Below are 27,189 nucleotides of genomic sequence, written 5' to 3' on the forward strand. Positions count from 1 at the left end.
CATCTCCTACGAAAAAATCAACTCAGCCAATGAGAAACCATCATCACCCTAAACTCTCACTTTTCTCCAATGAACTTCCATTCCAAACAACCTTTCTCAACTTTCTCATTTTTCTCTATAAAATAATGTTCCTCTATTTAGTTAGACTTGCCTATGGATTTTGCTGTGGCTTGCTTGCCCTATTGCAATTTTCTGGTATTCCCAAATAAAACCATTATTTTTTCTGGAAAAATAACTGACTTTTTAAGGTCAACAAGTTAATAGAGACAAATAATCCCATCCAAAAAGGGGCAGAGGAGCTGGAAACATTTTTCTAAAAAAAAGACATACAGATAGCCAACATGAAAAGGTGTTCAACATCACCAATTATCAGGGAAATGTAAATCTAATCACAGTGGAAAATTATCTCACACCTGTCAGAATGGCTGTCTCTAAAAGATAAGAAATAAAAAGTGTTGGCAAAGATGTGGGAAAAAGGGAACCCTTTTGCAATACTGGTGGAAATGTAAATTGGGGCTCCTACTACAGTAAACAGTATGGAGAGTCTTCAAAAAAATTAAAAATGGAACTACCATATGATCCAGCAATACTACTTCTGGGTATTTATCAGAATGAAACAAAAACACTGACTTAAAAAGATGTGTGCACTCTCATATTCATTACAGCATTATTTAAAGTAGCCAAGACACAGAAGCAAACTAAGTGCCCACTGATGGATGAATTGATAAAATGTGTGTGTGTGTATGTATAACAGAATATCTTTCAGTTATAAAAAATAAAAGAAATTTTGCCATTTGTAACAATATGAATTGGACCTTGAGCACATTATGCTAACTGAAATAAATCAGAGAAAGACAAATATGGTAAAATCTCACTTACAGTTGGAATCTAAAACAACAACAGCAAACTGAACTCATGGATAAAAAGAATACTGGTGGTTCTAAGAGACAGGGGTGCAGGGTATGTTAAAGGAGGGAAGATGGTCGAAAGATACGAACTTCCAGTTATATAATAAATAAGCACTGGGGATGTAATATAAAACACTGTATATACACTACAGTGTATATAAAACACTGTAGACAGTAAATAATACCATACTGGAGAAGGCAATGGCACCCCACTCCAGTACTCTTGCCTGGAAAACCCCATGGATAGAGGAGCCTGGTGGGCTGCCATTTCTGGGGTCACACAGAGTCGGACACGACTTAAGTGACTTAGCAGCAGTAGTATATTTCAAAGTTAATAACAGACTAGATCTTATCTATTGATAAGATCTTATCTAACAGAATAGATCTTATCTCATCACCAAAAAAAGAAAATTGAGACTATGTATGGTGATGGTAGCTCAGAGGTTAAAGCGTCTGCCTGCAATGCGGGTGACCCAGGTTCGATCCCTAGGTTGGGAAGATTCCCCTGGAGAAGGAAATGGCAACCCACTCCAGTATTCTTGCCTGGAGAATCCCATGGACGGAGGAACCTGGTAGGTTACAGTCCATGGGGTCGCAGAGTCGGACACAACTGAGCAACTTCACTTTACTTCACTTCATGGTGATGGAATTGAACTAAACTTACTATTTCACAACATATACAAATACTGAATTTTTATGTTGTGCATCTGAAACTAACATAATGTTACATGCCAATCATATTTCATTTAAAAAAAACAAAAAAAGGAAAAGCAAACTAAAAACTCAGACAAAGGTAATATAAAAAAGGAGAAAAAACACAACAAAGACCAGTATCTCTTATGTATACAGATTAAAAAAATCCTTAACACAATACTGAAAATAGAATTAATTTATAAAAATAAATATACACCATAACCAGGGATGTATGTATTCCAGGAATATAAAGTTGATTTAATGTTTCAAAATCAACCAATTTAATTCACCACAGTAAAAGGTTAACTAAGGGAAAAAACCCATGCTTGTATCAATCAATGCAAAAAATATATTTGACAAAGTTCAATATCCATTCATGAAAAACCCTTAGAAATGTAGAAACAGAGGAGAGTTTTTATAATATAAAAAGCTTGATAAAGAGTATCTATAAAAATCCTACAGCTAATATTACACTCAAAGGTGAAAGACTTAATGCTTTCCTCCTAAGACTGGAAAGAAAACCAGGACGTCTGTTCTCACCAATCTTCTGCAACAAAGTGCTACAAGTCCTAGCCAGTAAAATAAGAAAAGAAAAAGCACCCAAATCAGAAAGGGCAAAAGAAAACTGTTCATATTTCCAGCCGCATAATGGTCAGCAAAGAAAACCCCAAGGAACCTTAACAAAACCAAAAAACCCTCCTAGAACATATTAGTGAGATGCGCTATGCTATGCTTAGTTGCTCAGTTCTGTCCGACTCTTCGCACCCCATGGACTGCAGCCCGCCAGGCTCCTCCATGGGGATTCTCCAGGTAAGAATACTGGAGCGGCTTGCTGTGCCCTCCTCCAGGGGATCTTCCCAACCCAGGGACTGAACCCAGATCTCCCGAGTTGCAGGCGGATTCTTTACCATCTGAGCCATCAGGTAAGCCCATTAGTGAGATAATCTATGTAAATAAGTTTTCCAAATCCGTATCACCTCTTTGAAGATACTTTAGCAACCATACTATCTGGTGTCTTGTGTTCCACTGCCTTTTTAGTGCCATAAAACTCAAATATATTAAGTGCTACATAATGTTTTGGTGTTGACATCGAAGTAAATTTTTCTATTTATCATATTCCAAATCTTACTCATTTTTAGAAAGATAAACCTACAGAAATTTGACAAAGATATCTTTCTTAAAAGAGTTACTTAAAAAAATAGAACAGCATAAATTATGCTCAAGTTTTAAGTCTCCTTGTGTCTTAATATTGTATTTTAGTCCTTTTTATAAAAGACACTGTCAGGTTCCTTCTTTTCTTTACTTGTTTTGGCCTAAAACCACTTTTCTAGAGAGGTCTGACTTTCCTAGCTAAAAAGGTACTTTTTTCTTCCCTCTACTCTCTCTTTCCCCCTATACTTACTGAGATCATGTGATGCCTTTAAATCCTGCAAAATGTTCACTCACAGAACAAACCAAAGACCAAAAGGTCAGTAAGACTCCATTGATCAGGCAATGAGCCCTCCTCACCTCTTTATTTCTCTATCCTCATCTCCACTCATTCCACCTGCTTGCTCATTCTGCTTAGCCACGCTGTCTTCTTACGTTTAATTTGAACTCACAAGGCATATTTTTGACTGTAGGGATTTTGCACTGGTTGAGCTGTCTTCTTGGATTATGTGTTTCCCATTTAACTGTATGGTTAATCCCCTTTACCTTTTTCAATATTTTGCTCACGTGGACTACCCTATTTAAAACAATAGAACTTCTCATCTTAGACTTGTGACCCACGCTCAGTATTCTCTTCTATTTGTAAGCGCTCATCAGCTTCCAGCCTACCATGTCATTCACAAAGGTGCATAGTTACTGTTTCACGTCTCATGTTTGCCCTCCACTCCAGTGAGAAATTTTATTGGTTGTTTAGTACTGCATCCCAAGAACATAAAATAATGCCTAGTACATAAATATTTATTGAATGGAATAAATGATGAATAGATATAATAGGCATATCAACAATTATCATAATTAATTTCAATTAACTTCAGTAATACACTGAAAAATGAACTACTCATTGAAATGCTTTGCCAGACAAGTTTCAACTAATTATTCCAAACTGATAGGTCTTCCCAAAAAGTCATGTTTTTTCACTTAAATCTGGGTAAGGTGCTCCTCTTTGTGCACTCTCCATGTACCTGCGTTTATTTTATCTTCTGACCTTTGCCCATGTACTGCAAAACACTTTCTTTATCTTTTTGCAAGACCAAAACATGAGCCCCTTGACAGCAGAGCCATTCTTGTTTGCTTTTCCCTCACTGGCATGTAGCTCACATCACATAACACATAACAGGTACTCAATAAATGTTTTTTTGTGTGAATAAAACACTTAAAAATATCTACTAAACTGAATTAATAATGAATCATAGGCATTTACCTCTTACTTGTTTCCTTAGTTTTTCAATTTCTTCTTTTAAGCTTTTTATTTCTAAATCTTTGCTTGCTGTTAGTGGACCATCAGCAGTTGAATACTGCAGAGCCTGGACAGTCTGCGTTGACTCTTTAAAAAAAGAAAGAATGAGAAATATACTCACATTCTAAAATTGAAAAACTAATGCCAATATATTTCTTTCTAGGGAAATCCTTATTTAATTCAACTAATCAAAGCATCTACCTACTGACAAAAAAAGCATGTAAACAGATTAAAATTAAGTCACAAAACTCCTCTAGAGTTATAATGTCACTAGAATAATAACTATCTACCTTCTAATATGTGTGGTCTTCAGTTTTAAATACTGTTGGCACACTCTGCCAGTGAGTCGACTATTCAGTTCCCTCTCATCCTGGCACAAACTGTCATCAACATGTATGTCAGATGACATATGAAAACCTGAGTCTGGTGTATGAAGAGAGGTTTAAAGATGTTAATGCAAAATATGTAGAAGAGCTGGCCTTCCAAATGTCAAGGCCCACCTACAGATGACTTGGCTCATCAGCTTAGCTAAAATAGGGATAATTATTTTAACTTGTTGTTCTCATGGAAAGATAAAAAGTACTAGAGAAGCATTAAATCTAGTAGGGCATATTTCCAGACACCATCAAAACAGGTAGAAAAAAAGCAATGGTCCTAAAATAGTTCTTCTGCCAGCTTATGGAAAGATCCCAAACAGTAAATTTCTACCTCACCATAATTTTTTGTTAGCACAAATCATTACTGATTGCTTTAGATTACTAATCTTATGCATACATTGTTTAATGTAATCTATTACTTATATACATATATCACTTATTTATATATATTTAAAACTCCAAGGGACTGTGACCTTCAGAAGATGGAGATTTTCTAATTTTTATTCATCATCGGTATAGAGAACAGTATCATTACATTCACATGATGGTGGTCAATATTTGTTAATTTGAATTAATGGTTTAAGATATACCATATTGTGCATTCAATCATGACCTTTCACATCCAGTATTTATTACACATTTCTTTTTCTTTGGGTTCAAAAACATGTTAAAAATTGGTATATTCTGTATTTATTATTTTTTAAAAACATCTTTTCTTTATTTTAAGACCTCTAAGTTGAGAGTAGAAAATGGGGAGGGATAAAAATATCCACTGGACGTTAGTCGCTTTTTTCCTTCTCCAACCCCCATACTGCAGGGTATGGAGGTGCAGGAGGTATCCTTGTTCCTCTTTGCCACCTCTGTCCTTCCTATAAATCCCAGATCTTCTAAAATGCCCGTTACCTGTTTATCATAGTTACCTACTGTCCTTCTTTTCATTACAACTCTTTTTATTATTATCTTTGGTGACTTTAACAACAAAAGAGACAACCTATCCAGCTGGCTTCACAGGCACACAAATCTGCTATGCAACCACTGTTAGGGCTGTTTACCCAGCAGCTATTCCTCTCTCCAGCTGTTTTAATTAGTGGTCAGGATTTTGAAACAACTATTATTAATATGTTAAAGAAAACAAATGAAAAAGTAAACAATGGGAATTTCAATGGAGAACTGAAAACTGTAAGAATAAAGCAAATGGATATTCCTGAACTAAAAGAGACTATCTGAAATTAAGACTCATTGAATGGATTTCATATCAGAACAGATATAGCAGACGACAAGACAAATGAACCTAAAGGCAAGTCAGTAGGGAATTAAGCACAAAAAACCTAAGAATGGAAGAAATTAGACTTAGAATAAAAGGAATAAGGGACACAGTCTAAGATATATGTAACTGGAGTCCCAGAAGGAGAGGACACTGTGAATGGGGCAAAAGAAATATTCAGAGATTATGAACAGAATTTTCTAAAATTGATGAAAGATATCAATCAAGTATTCAGAAGCTCAGTGAATCCCAAACACGATTTACATTAATACAAAGAAGCTTAACCAGGTAGATCATAGCCATCCTGCTTGAAATTGAAGGAGAAATACTTAAAAACAGCTGGAGTATATTCAAGAAACCAAGGCTAACAGCTGACTTTTCAAATATACTGGAAATCAGAAAACAATGCCATGAAATATGTAGAGCATTGAAAGAAAAAACCTTCCAAGCTAGAATTCTAAACCAGCAAATATTCTTCAAAAATGAAGGCGAAATAAAGGCATCTCAGACAAACAACATCTGAGTGATTTAGTCACAACACATGTAATCATAAGAAACACTAAAGGAAAATTTTCAGACTAAAAAAAAAAAGGTTCTGGATGGATACATGGATCACTAGGAGAAAATAAAGAATACAAAAAGAGTAAATATGTGGGTAAATAAAAAGATATTTTAAAAATAAATGAGTAGTAAATATTTAAAGCAAGAATAAAATAAAAGTATTGAAAGGTTTACAACACAGAAACAGGTAAACTATAAAACAACGACATAAAGGGCTGTTATAAGGGTCTGATACTGTTTGTGAAGTGGTAAAATAAAACTTATTTAAAAGACATGTAAAGATCTAATGGAAAAAAATGAGGCTATTGAATATTCAATATTCAAATAGACAGTAAATATATGAAAAGATACTCAACTTATCTTGTAGATATTACCTACAAGGAAAATACAAATTTAAAGATATTACCTACAAGGAAAATACAAATTTAAAATCATAGCAAATTCTGGTTTCCTCGGTGTGTATGCCCAGCAGTGGGATTGCTGGGTCATAAGGGAGTTCTATTTGCAATTTTTTAAGGAATCTCCACACTGTTCTCCATAGTGGCTGTACTAGTTTGCATTCCCACCAACAGTGTAGGAGGGTTCCCTTTTCTCCACACCCTCTCCAGCATTTATTGCTTGCAGATTTTTGGATCGCAGCCATTCTGACTGGTGTGAAGTGGTACCTCATTGTGGTTTTGATTGAAAGAGACACATGTACCCCAATGTTCATCGCAGCACTGTTTATAATAGCCAGGACATGGAAACAACCTAGATGTCCATCAGCAGATGAATGGATAAGAAAGCTGTGGTACATATACACAATGGAGTATTACTCAGCCGTTAAAAAGAATTCATTTGAATCAGTTCTGATGAGATGGATGAAACTGGAGCCGATTATACAGAGTGAAGTAAGCCAGAAAGAAAAACACCAATACAGTATACTAACACATATATATGGAATTTAGAAAGATGGCAATGACGACCCTGTATGCAAGACAGGAAAAAAGACACAGCTGTGTATAACGGACTTTTGGACTCAGAGGGAGAGGGAGAGGGTGGGATGATATGGGAGAATGGCATTCTATCATGTATACTATCATGTAAGAATTGAATCGCTAGTCTATGTCTGACGCAGGATACAGCATGCTTGGGGCTGGTGCATGGGGATGACCCACAGAGATGTTATGGGGAGGGAGGTGGGAGGGGGGTTCATGTTTGGGAACACATGTAAGAATTAAAGATTTTAAAATTAAAAAAAATAAAAATTAAAAAGAAAAAAAAAATCATAGCAAAACTCCAATATACAGATACCAGAATGGTTAAAATTTTGAAAAGCTGACAATATCTAGTTCTGATGGGAATACACAGTAAGTGAAGCTCATTCATTATTAGTGAAACTATTGATGCAATTAATCACTTTTGAAAACTCTTTGCAATACTTTCTAAAGCCGAAAATACACTATCCCATGACCCAGAAATCCTACTGCTAGGCAGATATCCAAGAGAAATAAGTACATATGACCATCAAAAGAAATACATAACAACATTCACAGAAACCATGTTTGTAACAGTTAGTATCTGGAAATAACTCAAATGTTCAACAACAACAGCTTGGATGAAATGGTCTGAATATCTGTGTCCCCCCCAAAAATTCCTATGTTAAAATCCTACTCAAAAATGATGTAATAAGGAGGTGGGGCTTTGGGAGGTGTTTAAGTTATAGTTACAAGAGTGGAGCCCTCAAAAATGGGATTAGTGCCTTATAAAAAAGAACTCAGGGCTCCCTAGCCATTTCCCTCAGGTGAGGACAGAGCAAGCAGGCACTGGCTATAAACCCTCCCTTGGCCATGCTGGCACTTTGATCTTGGACTTCAGCCTCCAGACCTCGGAGAAATAAATTTCTGGTGTTTATAAGCCATCCAATCTGTTTTATTTTTTAATAAAAGCCAGAAAAATCCAGACATTGGATAATTTTAGTATTTATGTACAATGTAATACTATACTAAGCAGCAGTTTTAAAAAAGGACAAACTACTGATTTACATATAACATGGAAATCTGTGTTATCAAAAAATAGACACAAATGACAATATACTGTATGAACATGCATACTGCATGAATGTAGATACTGTGTGGCTTCAAAAAAAGGTAAAATTAATGCTGAAAAATTCTGAATACTGTTTACTTCACAGTCGTAGGTTAGAAACTGGGAAGAGAGCATGATGGAACTTTACACTATGCAAGAAACGTTCTATATACTGATTGGGGTGGAGGTTACATAAAGGTACACTAATATAAACATTTATAGGGAGTACACCTTAGAATACTTATCCACTTTATGCATATCACCGTTTAAAAGTCAAAACTGAGTGACATCAGTATCATGTCCCTGAGTCATTCCTTTTTCCTCCCCACTTCAACGTACAATTAATTGGATATCCACAACTGAACAAAAGTGCTTCTGCACTGCACCCACATCTGAAAGTGGGTCGACTGGACCTTGGAGGAGGCTGCAGATCCAAGGTACTGGCAGCAGTGACCTCTCTAGCAGAGGAGGTAGAAAGTGAAAGTGATGAGCGAGAGCCAAGTGGGCTGTGATGAGCGAGAGCCAAGTGGGCTGTGATGAGTGAGAGCAAAGTGGGCTGTGATGAGGGTTTCAGCTGGAGGATTTCTGAAGGGGAGGGGGAGGGTAAGAAAGGAAAGAAGGCAGGCAAAGATAAACGAAGGAATGCATTTCCTTCTGTCTGTCCACAAATCTCTGAGTTCTTCCACCAAAAAGGTCCAGGTACCAAGCATACACTTCCTAGACTCTGCCAACAGCTTTTACCATGCACATACTCCAAACTAGTGGTGAGTCAGCTCCGGGAAGAGAAACCCAAAATTTGTGCTATAGCGCCACCTTTTGGAGAGCAAAAGAAAGGCTTCTGATTGTCACTCTGGTGAAGGAAAGTGAAAGTCACTTAGTTGTGTCCGACTCTTTGCGACCCCATGGAGCCACATGCAGCCACAGCGTCCCCTTTCGGAGAAGGCAATGGCAACCCACTCCAGTACTCTTGCCTGGAAAATCCCATGGACGGAGGAGCCTGGTAGGCTGCACTCCATGAGGTCGAAAAGAGTTGGACACGACTGAGCGACTTCACTTTCACTTTTCACTTTCATGCATTGGAGAAGGAAATGGCAGCCCACTCCAGGTTTCTTGCCTGGAGACTCCCAGGGATGGGGGAGCCTGGTGGGCTGCTGTCTATGGGGTCGCACAGAGTCGGACACGACTGAAGCGACTTAGCAGTAGCAGGACTGTATAGTCCATGGAATTCTCCAGACTAGAATACTGGAGTAGGCAGCCTTTCCTTTAACCTTACCTAAATAAGAAAGGTGTTTGCTACTTCAATGTTATGGCAGAGACACATTTCATGAAACACTATGAAAACCCACGTAATACAGTATCCAAAAAGGAAAATGACAATTTTCTAGGCAACGGTCTCAAAGATACAGAATACTGCAATCTAACTGATAAAGAACTCAAGACAACTATGAAGAAATTCAACAAGCTACAAGAAAACATAGAAAGGTGACTCAGTGAAGTCAGGAATAAAATTAATAAATAGAAAGAGCACTTACTAGAGAGACTGATATTACAAAAAAGAACAAAACAAGAATTCTGCAGCTGAAGAACTCAGTAAGTGAGAGGAACACTGCATGAGAAAGCACTGGCAGTAGAACAGGTCAGAAAAAAAAAAAGCCATATGGAGGACAGGAATGGAGAGATGATCTGGGCGTAAGGTGAGAGATAATGAAGTCTTTTTTTAAAGTGAAGAAACCCGACAAGAGTTACCAGACTACATTTAAAAAGTAAAAATAAGAATAATGGGTATACCAGAAGGAGAAGAGATAGAGACGGGGCAGAGAGTTTATGTGATGAAATAATAGCTGAGAACTTCCCAAACCTGGAGAAAGAACTGGACATCCAATTCTATGAAGCTAATAGAACACCTTGCTGTCCCAATGCAAAAAGATCTTTTCCAACACATTATAATGAAAACTGTCAAAAGTCAATACTAAAGAAAGAATTTTAAAGGCAGCAGGGGAAAAAAGAAAGTATCCTACAAAAGAATCTCCATTAGGTAATCAGCTGATTTCTCAGCAGAAACTCTACAGGCCAGGAGAGAGCACAATAACATACTCAAAGTATTGAAAGATAAAAGCTCCTAGTCAAGAATACTCTACCTGGAAAAGTTATTCTTCAGATATGAAAGAGAAATAAAGGTTTTCTTAGACAAATAAAAGCTGAGAGTTCACAACCACTAGAAATGCTGAAAGGAGTTCTTCAAGCCGAAACAAAAAAGATGAAAGTACACAAGACTCTGATCAAGGTAACAAATACAGTCAGAATTAGAAAACTGTAACTGTATTTTAGAATAGTATGTTAAATAATTAATAATAGCATAAATGTTAAAGGAAAAGAGCATTAAAACTTACTATAGCTACTACCATTTGGTAGCAAATTCACAGCATAAAAAGTGATCATTTGTGACATCAAAAATATAACAGGAGATGTAAACTGATGAAACCTCCATAGGTGAGTGAAGATGGGCTGCTATCAGCAGAAAAAGGACTAGTTTATCAATTAGTTATTTTATGTAAAAGTCATGGTAAAGACAAAGCAAAAATTTAGAGGAGAGACATCACATAAAAGAAGAAAAAACCCAATGGAGATATAAAATAACCAGAAGGCAAAAGATCAATGGTAGTAATAAGTCCTTACATACCAATAATCACCCTAAATGGACTGAATGGATTGAATTTACCAAACGAAAGGCACAAAGTGGATGACTGGGAAAAAAAAGTCAAGTTTCAACTATATGCTGCCTATAAGAGATTCACTTCAGCTCTATCAACAAAAATAAGCTCAAACTGAAGGGATGGAAGACAATATTTCAGAAAGCAAAACAAAATGAGTATAGCTATCCAGGAAGTCAAGAAACACCTGGAGTAACAGGCAAATTTGGCCTTGGAATGTGGAACGAAGCAGGGCAAAGACTAACAGAGTTTTGCCAAGAAAATGCACTGGTCATAGCAAACACCCTCTTCCAATAACACAAGAGAAGACTCTACACATGGACATCACCAGATGGTCAACACCGAAATCAGATTGATTATATTCTTTGCAGCCAAAGATGGAGAAGCTCTATACAGGCAACAAAAACAAGACCAGGAGCTGACTGGCTCAGATCATGAACTCCTTACTGCCAAATTCAGACTCAAATTGAAGAAAGTAGGGAAAACCGCTAGACCATTCAGGTATGACCTAAATCAAATCCTTTATGATTATATAGTGGAAGTGAGAAATAGATTTAAGGGACTAGATCTGATAGAGTGCCTGATGAACTATGGAATGAGGTTCGTGACACTGTACAGGAGACAGGGATCAAGACCATCCCCATGGAAAAGAAATGCAAAAAAGCAAAATGGCTGTCTGAGGAGGCCTTACAAATAGCTGTGAAAAGAAGAGAAGCCAAAAGCCAAGGAGAAAAGGAAAGATATAAGCATCTGAATGCAGAGTTCCAAAGAAGAGCAAGAAGAGATAAGAAAGCCTTCTTCAGCGATCAATGCAAAGAAATAGAGGAAAACAACAGAATGGGAAAGACTAGAGATCTCTTCAAGAAAATTAGAGATACCAAGGGAACATTTCGTGCAAAGATGGGCTCGATAAAGGACAGAAATGGTATGGACCTAACAGAAGCAGAAGATATTAAGAAGAGGTGGCAAGAATGCACAGAAGAACTGTACAAAAAAGATCGTCACGACCCGGATAATCACGATGGTGTGATCACTCACCTACAGCCAGACATCCTGGAATGTGAAGTGAAGTGGGCCTTAGAAAGCATCACTACAAACAAAGCTAGTGGAGGAGATGGAATTCCACTTGAGATATTTCAAATCCTGAAAGATGATGCTGTGAAAGTGCTGCACTCAATATGCCAGCAAATTTGGAAAACTCAGCAGTGGCCACAGGACTGGAAAAGGTCAGTTTTCATTCCAATCCCAAAGAAAGGCAATGCCAAAGAATGCTCAAACTACCGCACAATTGTACTCACCTCACATGCTAGTAAAGTAATGCTCAAAATTCTCCAAGCCAAGCTTCAGCAGTATGTGAACCGTGGACTTCCTGATGTTCAGGCTGGTTTTAGTAAAGGCAGAGGAACCAGAGATCAAATTGCCAACATCCGCTGGATCATGGAAAAAGCAAGAGAGTTCCAGAAAAACATCTATTTCTGCTTTATTGACTATGCCAAAGCCTTTGACTGTGTAGATCACAATAAACTGTGGAAAATTCTGAAAGAGATGGGAATACCAGACCACCTGACTGCCTCTTGAGAAATCTGTATGCAGGTCAGGAAGCAACAGTTAGAACTGGACATGGAACAACAGACTGGTTCCAAATAGGAAAAGGAGTACGTCAAGGCTGAATATTGTCACCCTGCTTATTTAACTTATATGCAGAGTACATCATGAGAAATGCTGGACTGGAAGAAACACAAGCTGGAATCAAGACTGCTGGGAGAAATATCAATAACCTCAGATATGCAGATGACACCACCCTTATGGCAGAAAGTGGAGAGGAACTAAAAAGCCTCTTGATGAAAGTGAAAGAGAAGAGCGAAAAAGTTGGCCTAAAGCTCAACATTCAGAAAACGAAGATCATGGCATCTGGTCCCATCACTTCATGGGAAATAGATGGGGAAACAAGTGGAAACTGTCAGACTTTATTTTTTTGGACTCCAAAATCACTGCACATGGTGACTGCAGCCATGAAATTAAAAGTTGCTTACTCCTTGGAAGAAAAGTTATGACCAACCTAGAAAGCATATTGAAAAGCAGTGACAGTACTTTGCCAACTAAGGTCCGTCTAGTCAAGGCTATGGTTTTTCCAGTAGTCATGTATGGATGTCAGAGTTGGACTGTGAAGAAGGCTGATTGCTGAAGAATTGATGCTTTTGAACTGTGGTGTTGGAGAAGACTCTTGAGAGACCTTTGGACTGCAAGGAGATCCAACCAGTCCATTCTGAAGGAGATCAGCCCTGGGATTTCTTTGGAGGGAATGATGCTGAAGCTGAAACTCTAATACTTTGGCCACCTGATGAGAAGAGTTAACTCATTGGAAAAGACTCTGATGCTGGGAGGGATTGGGGGCAGGAGGAGAAGGGGACGACAGAGGATGAGATGGCTGGATGGCATCACTGACTCGTTGGATGTGAGTTTAAGTGAACTCCAGGAGTTGGTGATGGACAGGGAAGCCTGGCGTGCTGCGATTCATGGGGTCGCAGAGTCGGACACGACTGAGTGACTGAACTGAACTGAACTGATACTTAGTCAAAATATACTTCAGCCAAAAACGGTGACAAAGAGACAAAGAAGGTCATTATAGTGATAAAGGGATCAATACATCAAGAAGATATAACAACTGTAAATATACAGGCTCCAAACAGCAGAGCACCAAAATATATTAAATACAACAAACCCTAGGAGAGAAACAGACAACAGAATAATAGTAGGGGACTTCAGTATGCCACTCTCAGCAATGATAAATTGTACAAACAGAAAATCAACAAGGAAATGTTGGAAATGAACCATCTTAGAAAAATAGATTTAACAAACATATATAGAACATTGCATGTAACAGCAGCAGAATATACATTCTTCTCAAGTGTACACAGAACATTCTCCAGAACACATCATATGACAGGACAGAAAACATATCTTTACAAACATAAAAAGACTGCAATCACACCAATTATCTTTGCTGGTCACAATGGTATGAAAATAGAAATTGATAAAAAGAGGAAAGTGAGAGGATCTACAAACATGTGGTAACTAAACAACATACTTCTGAACAACCAAAGGGTGAAAGAAGAAATCAAGAGAAAAAAAAATCTCAAAACTAATGAAATTGGAAATATGACATTATCAAATTTGTGGGATGCAGCAAAACAGTTCTGAGAGGAAAGTTTATTGCAAAAAATGCATGTATTAAAAACTTAGAAATATCTCAAATAACCTAACTTTACATCTCAAGGAATTAAATAAGCCTAAATTAAGCCCTTGGATGGCATCACTGACTTGATGGACATGAGTCTGAGCAATCTCCAGGAGTTGGTGATGGACAGAAAAGCCTGGCCTGCTGCAGTCCACGGGGTCGCAAAGAGTCAGACACGACTGAACTGAATTGAAAGTTAGTGGAAGGAAGGAAATATAAAGTTCAGAGCTGAAATGAATGAAATAGACCAGAAAAACTACAGGAAGGATCGGTCAAATTAAAAGCTGGTTGTTTGAAAAGACAAACAAAAGTGACAAAGCTTTCGTCTAGACTAAGAAAGGAGAGACAAGATTCAAATAGAATTATAAATGAAAGAGGAGACATTACACGGGATGCTATAGGAATACAGAGGCTCATAAGAGGCTACTATGGATAACTATATGCAAAGAAATTACATAACCTAGACGAAGTGAACAGATTTCTAGAAACAAAACTGACCAAGACTGAATCATGAAAAACTAGAAAATCTGAACAGACCAATAATGAGTAAAGAGATTGAATCAATAATCAGAAACCTCCCAGAAAGAAAATCTCAGGACCAGATGGCTTCCTTGATGAATTTTACCAGTCAGTTTAAGAAGAATTAACATCAATCCTCCTCTTTTCCAAAATATTGAGGAGGAGGGAACACCTCCAAACTCATTCTACAAAGCCAGCATTACCTTGACACCAAAACCAGATAAGGAGACCACAAGAAAGGCACAGTTGTCCCTTGAGCAACACCACTTTGTACTGCACAGGCCCATTTACACCCAAATTTTTTTCAGTAAATATGTACTACATGATCCCCAGGTGGTTGAATCTGCAGATGCAGAACCATGGTTACAGAGGAACAACTGTAAAGTTATACACAGATTTTTGACTGCACCGGGCTTGTGCCACACACCCCTGTGTTGTTCAAGGGCCAACTATATTAACCAATATCTCTGAAGAATATAGATGTAAAGTTTTTTGGTAAAATATTAGCAAACCAAATTCAAGAACACATTAAAAGGATTATACACCATGATCAAATGAGAGTTTTCCCTGGCATGCAAGAATGGCTCAACACACACCAAACAATAAATGTAATGCATCACATCAATAAATTGAAATATAAAAGTCACATGACCACTTCAACAGATGCAGAAAAAGCATCTTAAAAAAATACAACATCCTGTCATGATGAAAACCCTTAAAAGGTTGGGTATAGAAGGAACACAACAACACAGTAAAGGCCATATACAACAAACTCACAGATAACTTTATACTCAATGGAGAAAAACTGAAAGATTTTCCTCTAAGATCCAGAACAAGAAAAGGATGGCCATTCTCATTATTCTTATTCAATATATAGTACTAAAATTCCTAGCTATAACAATTAAGCAAGAAAAAATAAATAAAAGGCATTGAAATTATAAAGAAGTAAAATTGTCAGTATTTGTCAATGTGATTTTATAGGTATAAATCTCAAAGAGGCAACCAAAAAAAACTGTTGGAACTACTCAACTATTTTGGTAAAGTGTAGGATACAAAATTAACATATAGGAATTAGCTGCATTCCTTTACACTAATAATGAATATTTGAAAAAGAAATAAAGAAAACTATTCCATTCATAATAGCATCAAAAGCAAGAAACTACTCAGGAATAAACTTAACCAAGGATGTGAAAGATATGTACAATAAAAATGACAAGACTTTGCTAAAAGAAACTGAAGAAGATACAAACAGAAAGACATCCCATGTTCATGGATCAGAAGAATTAACACTGGTAAAATATACATACTACCAAACCCATCTACAGAACCAACACAACTTGCATCAAAATACCAAAGGCATTCTTCATGGAATAGCAGAAACAATCCTAAATGTTTGTGGAACCATGAAAAACACTGAATATTGAAAGCAATTTTGAGAAAAAAGAACAAACCTGGAGGTATCCCGATTTCAAACTATATTACAAAGCCATAATGTTAAAAATAGTAGTGTACTGGCACAAAACAGACATAGACACCAATGGAGGAGACAGCCCAGAGTTAAATTCCAGTACATACAGTCAAGTGATACTTGACAAGGGAGTCAAGAACCTAAGGCGGAAAAGACAGTCTCTTCAACAAATGGTGCTGGGAAAACCAGAGAAACACATGCAGAACACTGAAACTGGACTTCTAACTCATACTCCTCACAAAAATTAACTCAAAATGTTTCAAAGACTTCCGTAAGATCCAATACCATATGTTTCACAGATGAAAATGTAGTGAAAAAGAAAAAGCTCCTTAACACTGGCCTTGGCAATGATTTTTTTGGATATGTCGTCAAGAATACAACAAAAGAAAAAAATCAGTAGACTACATCGAACTCAAGAGCGTCTGTATAGCAAAAAAAGAAAAAAAATACAGAATGGTAGAAAAATATTGCAACTGTACATTGGATAAAGGATTACTATCCAAAATATATATATAGAACTCATACAACTTTATAACAAAGCAAGCAAGCTGACTTCTTAAAGGGCAGAAAAACTAAACAGACATTTCTGCAAAGAGAACATTATAAATGAGCGACAAGGCACATGAAAAGATGCTTAACATCACTGATCATCTGAGAAATGCAAATCAAAACCACAAAGAGATATCACCTCACACCTGTTAGAATATCTAAGAAGAGACAACATGTGTGGGTAAGGATGTGGTGAAAAGGGAACCCTTATAGACTCTGGAAAACTATACGGAGGGTCCTCAGAAATTCAAAAATAAATGTACCTTAAAGATACAGCAATTCCACTTCTGGGTATACACATAAAGAAAATGAAAATAGATGTTTGAAAGGTCTGAGTTCAGGACAAATCAGCAAATGAGACTGGAAACAGTTGGTTTATTAAGAAAAAGAAAACCAGGAGATAAAGTGCTCCAAAAGCCAAGAAAAAGTGCTATCAGGAGAGGGATATGATCAACTGGGTCAAATTCTAATAGGCTAGAAGATGAAGACCAGGAAATAATCATTGGATTTTGCAACACAGTCTAGAGAAATGAACTAAGGGAAAAAAGTAGGATTGCTGGGCAGCATCAAGGTCTTAGTAAATTTGAGATTACTTTTCAGGAATTTCAAGTGGGATTAGCTGGCATGTTGTGTGTTTTCACTAAGCAACTTTTAGCCACATAGTTAAATGTATTTAAACATGGTTGGGGTTCTGCCAAAGGAGTGTGACTAACAGAAAGAGGAGCAATAGATTTAAGAGTGTATGTAAGGGTATAATTAAGATTTACCAAGAATGAGACCTGAGGGTATAAGGGGAATAGGGAAAGGGTGATAGAATTATAGGTAACGGTGGATTTGAAGAACAATACATAAGACACCAGAGAGAGTTAACTAGAAAATTACGAGCAGGAATATACAGAAGGTTTGCTGGAAATTGAGATTAATAAAGAATTTTAGACACTGTAATCTAATATATGTCTTACTACCACCTGAAGGAGTGGTAGGGATAGGGTGGAGAACAAGCTCACTGAAAGTGAAGAACCAACAAAGAAGTCAGAATATTAAAAGGTTCACTAACACGCACTTTAAAATCACCAAATATTACAGCAGGAGCCACACTGTAGAGAATGACAGTTCGCTAGAAGCTAGAATTTTTAAGGACTGAGGAAATATGGTAGGGAGTCTTATATAAAGTGTTATGCAGATGACACCACCCTTATGGCAGAAAGTGAAGAGGAACTAAAAAGCCTCCTGATGAAAGTGAAAGAGGAGAGTGAACAAGTTGGCCTAAAGTTCAACATTCAGAAAACGAAGATCATGGCATCTGGTCCCATCACTTCATGGGAAATAGATGGGGAAACAGTGGAAACAATGTCAGACTTTATGTTTGTGGGCTCCAAAATCACTGCAGATGGTGACTGCAGCCATGAAATTAAAAGACGCTTACTCTTTGGAAGAAAAGTTATGACCAACCTAGATAGTATATTCAAAAGCAGAGACATTACCTTGCCAACTAAGGTCTGTCTAGTCAAGGCTACGGTTTTTCCTGTGGTCATGTATGGATGTGAGAATTGGACTGTGAAGAAAGCTGAGCGCCGAAGAATTGATGCGTTTGAACTGTGGTGTTGGAGAAGACTCTTGAGAGTCCCTTGGACTGCAAGGAGATCCAACCAGTCCATTCTAAAGGAGATCAGCCCTGGGATTTCTTTAGAAGGAATGATGCTAAAGCTGAAACTCCAGTACTTTGGCCACCTCATGTGAAGAGTTGACTCATTGGAAAAGACTTTGATGCTGGGAGGGATTGGGGGCAGGAGAAGAAGGGGATGACAGAGGATGAGATGGCTGGATGGCATCACGGACTCGATGGACGTGAGTCTGAGTGAACTCCGGGAGTTGGTGATGGACAGGGAGGCCTGGCATGCTGCGATTCATGGGGTTGCAAACAGTCGGACATGACTGAGCGACTGAACTGAACTGAACTGATAGGATGAGAAGGGCTCCATTTTCATTAGTAGTATTGAATACTACTTTCCTCTCCCAGAGGTATTTATTCCCACAGATTTATGTACATAAATATGTACTTGTGGGAAACAAATGCTATTTTGTTGCTTACTGTTAGTTTTGTGAGTTTACGTGAGTGGTATTAAACTGTATGAGCTTCCCTGGTGGCTCAGACGGTAAAGAATCTGTGTGCAGTGCGGAAGACCTGGGTTCGATCCCTGGGTTGGGAAGATCCCCTAGAGGAGGGCATGGCAACCCACTCCAGTATTCTTGTCTGGACTTGTCAAATCTACTCTTGTCAAATCCCCCATGGGGATCTGTCCATCCCCATGGACAAAGCAGCCTGGTGGGCTACAGCCCATAGGGTTGCAAAGAGTCAGACATGACTGAGCAACTAAGCACAGCAACACAGCATTATACTGTATTTATACTGTATTCTGCATAAATTTCATTTTTCCATTTAATAAAGAAAAGTTCTTTTCAAGATAAAACAATCACTTATAATAAACAGCTTCTACACTGTGAGTCCAATACAAAAAGGGAAAACATTATCTTTAAAATATATTTACCTTGAAGCTTTCTACTAAGTTCAAGTTTTTCCTGCTCAAGGCGCTTAATTCTTCTTTCATAAGCTTCAGTTGCTAAGTTGTTATCTAGAGTCCTCTGCACATTAACATCGAGATCCAATGGCGTGGGACCAGCTGTAACTCTTAAACAGCTCCGATCAGAAAGAACACTGGGGAAAAAAAAAAAAAGGGAAAATATGGGCTTACATTGAAATAATAAGTCTGAAGAGAAAAGATAACATTTTGAAACTGTTCATTTGAAACATGGATCTGAACATCTAGTTACAGCTAGCCATCTGGAGTGATTACAAAATATTTCTTTTTTTTCAAAATCACCATAAACAACCTTTTGGAAGCAGGGGCTGTGCCACATGGCTTTCAGTATCTTAGTTTCCCAACCAGGGATCAAACCCAGGCTACTTGCACTGGAAGCACCAAGTCCTAAGTTCACCAGAGAATTCCTTAGAAGCATTTTTGAAAATAAAAACTTAAATAGTCCTAATTATCTTGAATTTATTCTAGTAACCATAAATTATAAAATGAAGCTTGCTGAAGGGTTACTGGTAACTTAAAACAATGTGATCACCTAAGTGAAACAGCAATCAAAAGCACCAACCACGGTCTTCTGTGGAATTATAAATTGCTTTCATAAGCTACTTATATAAAATGCTTCATAAGCAAAGATACACTGCTCAACACAAGGAATATAGCCGATATTTTATAATTACTATAAATGGAGTATAACTTTAACTAGTGTGAATTAATATATTGTATATCTGTAACTTGTGTATCAACTTTTACACTTTGATTTAAAATGTTTAAGTGAAATGCTTTAACTCAATACAATTTAATTAAAAACATTTGAAGTGTTGGACACTCAGCAGTGAACAGAACAGACAAAATGTGCCTATATAGAGGCTTTTATTCCAGTGGCAGAGACAAACAAACAAGGAAAATACTCAGTACATGGCAATGTTAATAGGCTAGGAAGAAAACAAAAAACAGGAAAGGAAGGCAACTTCATTTCTCCTTTCTGCCTTTTGAAATGAAGTATTGAGAGCGAGTAAATTAAAGTGTAGATACAGTGGTCAGGAAAGTCATCACTCAGAAAGTAACCCTGAAAAAGTCCAGAAAAAATAAGTGGCCCTGTCAAGGTAATATGAGAGGAAAGACATTCCCAGCAAATGGAACAGAAGTACAAACACACCATCAAGTGTAGTTCAATAAAATAAACTTAATACAAGAAAAAAAGAAGTGCAAAAGTCCTGAGGTAAGAGTTCTCTGGCATGTTCACAGGCCAGAAAGGAGACCTGGAGGGCTGCAAAGTGAGCAAGGACAAGAGTAGGAAGTAACATGAGAAAGGTAAAGTGAGCCTTGTTGGATCTCAGAAGAACTTTGTCTGGAGTTAAGATACGAAGCCACTGGAGGTAGGGGCAGCGAGGATTGGTCCTGCACAGGTGAGTGACATACTATGACTTATCATTTAAGCAGAATCAATCAGATAGGTTCAGAGAAATTTAATGACATTATGAACATCTGAAGTAGGTGATTAAGAGAGATTTTAAGTAGAAGAGAGGCTTCAGCTGGAAATATACATTTTAGAAGTCATCAGCAAATACCACCTAGGGGAGCATCAGAGAGCATAAATGGAAAAGATTCAAAGACAAAGCCACAAGCCACAGGAAATTAGGAGGGATGTGGAGAATGAGTGGGAGTGGCCAGAAAGACAAGGAGAAATGAGGCAAGTGTCCTGGCAAGTGTTGTAATGGGAAGGAGCTGTGGCAAGGAGATAAGACTAGGCAAATAAGGATGACTAGGACCAAAGAAATGACCATCAAACTTAGCGCCAGGGAGGCCAGCAGTGACGTCGATAAAAATCAGTTTGTGTCAAGTGACGGGAGCACAAACTTGACTGGAATGGTACCATGAAAGAAGAGGATGAGAAAAATGGACAAAGTCAGGGCAACAGTTGGAAGTAATTTTGCTGTATTGAAGAGCATAAAAATGGTTGGTAGCAGGTAGAGAAAGCTGGATTAAGAGAGTTTTTCTATTTTGCTTTAAGATGAAAGAAAAACCTACATTTTGTAAGCTGATGGAAAAGATCTGCTATGCAAATTACACAAAGGGGAAATTCTACGATGTAACAGCAACGCACTGGAGTAGGCAAGAAGGAGCAGAAGGGATGGGCGCTGGGTCGGGAGCTCACGGGTCACGCACATGAAGAGTGTGAGGGTCTAGCGGTATGTGCGATGCGGCCCGCGGAAGCCGCCTGCTGATCGCTCGGACCTCTCTGTGAACGGGGGAGGAAGGCCATCAGGCAAGAGTAAGAACGACAGAGGTTTCAGAGGCAGAGCATAAAGCAGGAAATGGTTACCTAGGAGAGTGAAGAGTGAATACGCTAGGGTAATGCAGTATGTTTGCCGGGCAGCAATAAAGGGGCACTTGGGATTAGTAATCATGAACTTAAAGTGAGAGCAGTAAGAGTACTCAGATATTTTTCTCTAGACAATCTGAACTGCACCGGTACAGGCTGAAAACTGAGCTGTAATAAGGCATGGTAACTTAGCAAAACCAATGTCATAGAATGAGATAGTCAGGAACTGAGAAGCTCCCAAGGAGCGACTGTAACCATTCTCAGTGAAAGTCAAGGAATGGTAAGGAGGAAACAGGGCTTCCCTTGTGGCTTCAGCTGGTAAAGAATCCGCCTGCAACGCAGGAGATCTGTGTTCGATCCCTGAGTTGGGAAGACACCCTGAAGAAGGCAAAGGCTATCCTCTCCAGTATTCTGGCCTGAAGAATGCCATGGACTGTATAGTCCATGGGGTCACAAAGAGTTGGACATGACTGAGCGACTTTCACTTTCACAAGAAGGAAAGAGAAGATACAAGTAGAATGAGGGTTAGTGGAAAGAGGGCTAAGATCAATAGGTTGAAAGACTGATGTTTGGAACCTAGAAAATGTTTCTTCGATAGCCTAACACTCTTCTAATTCCTGTTCCATTGCTAACAGATTCTGAGCTCTCTCTGTGTTCTATTTTTTCTCCCCTCAAAATGAGTTAAGATTCTTATATTAATTTGTTTTATTCACTTCGTAGTGTCTAACTTTTCCTAGAAGCAGCTTCAACCTATTAAAAAAAATTTTTTTTTACTTACAAGGTTCTCTTATGCATTATAGTTTTAAAACCTCAATTCATTTTTAATTTGCTTTAAATTATCCAAATCACATTAACTTTTCAAACTTACCAGCTACTAGTATATGTAAAACCAACAAATGGCAGATGGTGACCAGAAAAGGCAGTGTGTGTTGGTGGGGGCATCGTTTCCTAAAGGAGGAAGAAACATCTGGTAAAACATGAATAACTATAACCTGCAGACTGGGCTATAAAAATTCACTGTCAACAATTTACAAACACTGATAAGTTTGGTCTAGACATTTAGTGATAAAAAATTTAGACCAGAAACACTGCTACTGTAGAATTCTAATAAAAAGAAAAGAAAGATTTAAAGTCTGATGGATATTGAGAGTACAATCATTATTCATGTATTCCATATAAGTGAATTTGCCTAGTTGTTAAATTTCATTTGTAATCCCAAACCAATATTCACAAATACTTCTGTGATTATTTTCAGATATTTGCAGAGCAAAGAAAAATTTGCACTGCCCTATACACATGTTCCCAGCCAGAGCGGAACAAGGAGATGCTCTGCCCTCTTGTTTCAGATCTCTTTCAGTAAGTAAGTGGTCTTTTTCAAGGTCTACATGTGCCTTGACAGCTGTTGAAGTGATAAATAGTAAGGTGGCCTATAAAATTTCTTTATAACCATATATTTTTTAAAAAAAGCAGAGAGACAGAACTTCTTTAAACAACCATACTCACAGAATTCTTTAAACAATCATCATCCACATCAAAATTCGACGTATCTGTTGGGCTACTAACTTCTGGAATATAAGGTGCTTCACAGTTTCGAATATTATCCCAATCAATTCCATTGAAAAATGGGTGCTTCTTAAAGTCTTCTATTCCATTTTGACCAAGTCGATGTTCTCTGCTACAGATGAGTCTTCGAATAAGATCCTTAGCATTTTCAGACACATCACTCACTTGCGGGGGAAACTGAAACCTCTCCTAAATAGAGAATAATAGAAACAAAATATAAATCACTAATTTCCTAAGTAGGTTGACACTAACACTGACCTTCTTAAAAACATATATACTTTTTAAAATATCTAATAAATATGTAATGGTACAAAGTACTGACACTAAAGGAGATTCAAGAATAAATTTAAAAGGATCATTTTCGTAAAAGAACTTTTCATATGTAACTTAGTCATACATGTACTACAGAAAGAATAAGTTAAATGTAAAAATACCTTAAATGTTGTCAAAATAAAAAGAATTCACTAAATGTAATAGAATTTACATAATCAATAGTATATGTGATTGATTTATGATAACGATTGATATTATATCAATATTATGATATTGATTATATGATAACGTTCATATAAGTCACACACTAATGATTAATACTAAACATTTGTAAAGAATATAACGTGTACTACTAGAAGTATGTTACTTGTTTAGCCCATTTAATCCTCAGAGCCACTGTATTACTCTAATTTTATAGAAAAGGAAACAAAGAAACAGTTAAAACAATTGCCAAAGGTTACATAATCAATGGTAGAGCTAGGATTTGAACTGAAACTGTCTGATTCCAGAATCTGTGCTCTCAACAACCATGTTATAGTACAATGACTTCTATCAGAAATACTTTACATGCTATTGACAACTTTGGAGCTATTTCTTGTTTTCAAACTCTTGATAACTATTTAGCAGATTATCTTTGCAGCCAGACAGAAAAGCATCAACTTTGTAAAACTAACGTGTGTGTGTGTGTGTGTGTGTGTGTGTGTGTGTGTGTGTGTGTGTATTTGGGGCTTCCCTGGTGGCTCAGTAGTAAAGAATCCACTTGCGATGCAAGAGACCTGGGTTCAATTCCTGGGTCAGGAAGATCCCCTGGAGAAGGAAATGGCAACCCACTCCAGTAGTCTTGGCTGGGAAACCCATGGACAGAGGAGCCTGGCGGATTACAGTCCATGGGGACACAAAACAGTCGGACATGACTTAGCAACTAACAACAACTATATATAGCAATTAATTATAATTGTACTACCACAACAAATTAAAAAGAACAGATTACCACTCCCTTTATGGGATATTCCTATTCATATTCTAGGTTTTTGCAATTACCCATAATCTTCTGAGACTGATAATCAGTCTCCCTCCTCTCATGCAATCTATTTCATTTGGTATTAAATGGATTAAAATTTTATTCTTTCCTGCTTGGTATCTGGACTGTTTCCAATGTTTGATGATCATAAATAATACTGGGATAAGTATTCTTACACATATAGCTTTGTTCTGTGAATATTTCCTTATGGTAGATTCTTAGTATTGAAGGTGCTCAACCAAAAGTTTTAACCATTTATTTCTAAGGTTGTTGATGAATACTTACAGACTTCTTGACAGAAAAATTATATCAATTTACACCCCTATCAATGATGTCTAACACTGTTCTTCTCAATGGATCATTTATAGTAAAGAGTACTATTTTCTTTTCATCTTTGCCAATTTGTCAGGGAGAAAAAGTGTACCATTCTTATTTTAATTTGGATTTCATCTATCTATTATTATTAAGATCGAGAGTTTTAAATGCATTCTAGTCATGATTACACTTATACTATAGTTCAGTTCAGTTGCTCAGTTGTGTCCAACTCTTTGCAACCCCATGAATCACAGCACTCCAGGCCTCCCTGTCCATCACCATCTCCCGGAGTTCACTCAGACTCATGTCCATCGAGTCAGTGATGCCATCCAGCCATCTCATCCTCTGTCGTCCCCTTCTCCTCCTGCCCCCAATCCCTCCCAGCATCAGAGTTTTTTCCAATGAGTCAACTCTTCGCATGAGGTGGCCAAAGTACTGGAGTTTCAGCTTTAGCATCAGTCCTTCCAAAGAAATCCCAGGACTGATCTCCTTCAGAATGGACTGGTTGGATCTCCTTGCAGTCCAAGGGACTCTCAAGAGTCTTTTCCAACACCACAGTTCAAAAGCATCAATTCTTCGGCACTCAGCCTTCTTCACAATCCAACTCTCACATCCATACATGACCACAGCAAAAACCATAGCCTTGACTAGATGGACCTTAGTTGGCAAAGTAATGTCTCTGCTATAGGAGTAATGATAAATTGTCTGCTCATGATCTTTGTTACTCTACTGGAGAGATCATTTAATTGTCTTACTTATTAGCATCTCTGATAAATTACAAGATGAAGACTAACAATTTTATACATAATTGATAGATTAAAGAAATAATTTATGGACTTTGATTACTCATGTTGGTCATGTTCCCTACTAGCATAGAAATTAGATTATTTATTGTTTTTGGAAAATTATTCTCTTTTTAAATATCACATTCTAATTTTATTATATGTATTATTTGCCACACTAATGTGAAAAATAGTAAAATATACTAACTTTGTGATTCATGATTTTTCCATATGTTTCCACCAGAGATTCTGCATAAAACGGTGTTTCTCCATAAAGCATTTCATACATACAGACCCCCAAAGACCACCAGTCACACTCAGGTCCATATCTGCCTTTTCCATCTTCCATGGCTTGAAGGATTTCAGGAGAGATATAATCTGGAGTTCCAACAGCCACTGAGGATTGGACCTGAAGAAGTTCACATTGTTAGTAATCAACCATAATATATTAGAAATAAATAATTATTTTAATTAGAAAATTTTATATTTATATAGAAACATAATAAGCACTATTTCATAACAACTTCAATTTTGTCATTATCTGAATTTAGTCTCCTTGTCCATATAACTTAAAATATATATAATTACCACACTGACAAGTTCTCCAGATTTTCAACACTATAGAATGTTTATTATAGCTGTTACTTAGTTGACTACACTTAGAGTAAAGATATATGATTTGAACACCACAGCCATGAACCACAAATTGAATATTTATTTTAGAACATTCTTATTATTGATATTATCTGTCCAACACTGCCATATTTTAAGTGGAACTTTGAAAGTATTACAATTAATTATGTGGGGAAAGAAACAGAAAAAAACCTGGCTACTATTATAAGCAGCTTGGAGATTATTTTAAAACATTTTAATGATAATCTAACTAAATAAATGTTAATAATGTCCTGCAAACTATTATTTATTTAAAAAATTATAAAAGGGGAAAAATATTCTTCAAAACACTGAGTCTAAACAGAGAACATACAATTATGGCAATGTAGATATAACTTAGAAAACAACAGCTAAAAACAGATTCTGGGCACATATCTTTTAAGGTAGTCCAAAATAAAAGAAAATTAGTTTTTTATATGTTTTTAGAGAACATACCAAGAAATGAACATTCTCAAGATAAAATAATGGTTAATACTCTGAATTTCCTAAAGTACCATCCTTAATAATTATAGAACAGACTTCTTTGGCGATACTGAGATTAAGTAACTTGAACATTCTTGAAAACTCTTAAAAATACTAGATAAAATATAACAAACATTTTCTAAATGTATAAATGAGCCTTTAAATAAAGAGACATTCTTAGATATATGTAATCAAGAAATGATTAGAAACCAGGGCAATAAGCATTAGAGCAGGAGTGCAGTTGGGAAATTGTTTTCATTTTCTACGTACTTGACTTTTAACATATACATAAGGTCAAAAGGAAAGATCCTGCGCTTACTTGAGTTTTGAAGTAAAAGTCTGCCCCATATAATCTTTATCCTAAAAGGTGTGCGTATGCG

General features: G+C 37.1%; 1 protein-coding gene across 1 annotated transcript in view; it reads right to left on the reverse strand.

Annotated features, from left to right (window-relative positions):
- Positions 1 to 27,189, reverse strand: part of CDC42BPA (CDC42 binding protein kinase alpha) — a 296,230-nt gene that overhangs the window by 115,961 nt on the left and 153,080 nt on the right. The window contains exons 7-11 of the mRNA XM_052654292.1: positions 25,884 to 26,084; positions 23,225 to 23,473; positions 22,590 to 22,669; positions 19,351 to 19,517; positions 4,012 to 4,134 (exon numbers count right to left, since the gene is read on the reverse strand). Of these exons, the coding sequence (XP_052510252.1) occupies positions 4,012 to 4,134; positions 19,351 to 19,517; positions 22,590 to 22,669; positions 23,225 to 23,473; positions 25,884 to 26,084 (820 nt within the window). The remainder of the gene's footprint in view (positions 1 to 4,011; positions 4,135 to 19,350; positions 19,518 to 22,589; positions 22,670 to 23,224; positions 23,474 to 25,883; positions 26,085 to 27,189) is intronic.

Source organism: Budorcas taxicolor, chromosome 16 (assembly GCF_023091745.1).
Source record: "Budorcas taxicolor isolate Tak-1 chromosome 16, Takin1.1, whole genome shotgun sequence".
NCBI lineage: Eukaryota > Metazoa > Chordata > Mammalia > Artiodactyla > Bovidae > Budorcas > Budorcas taxicolor.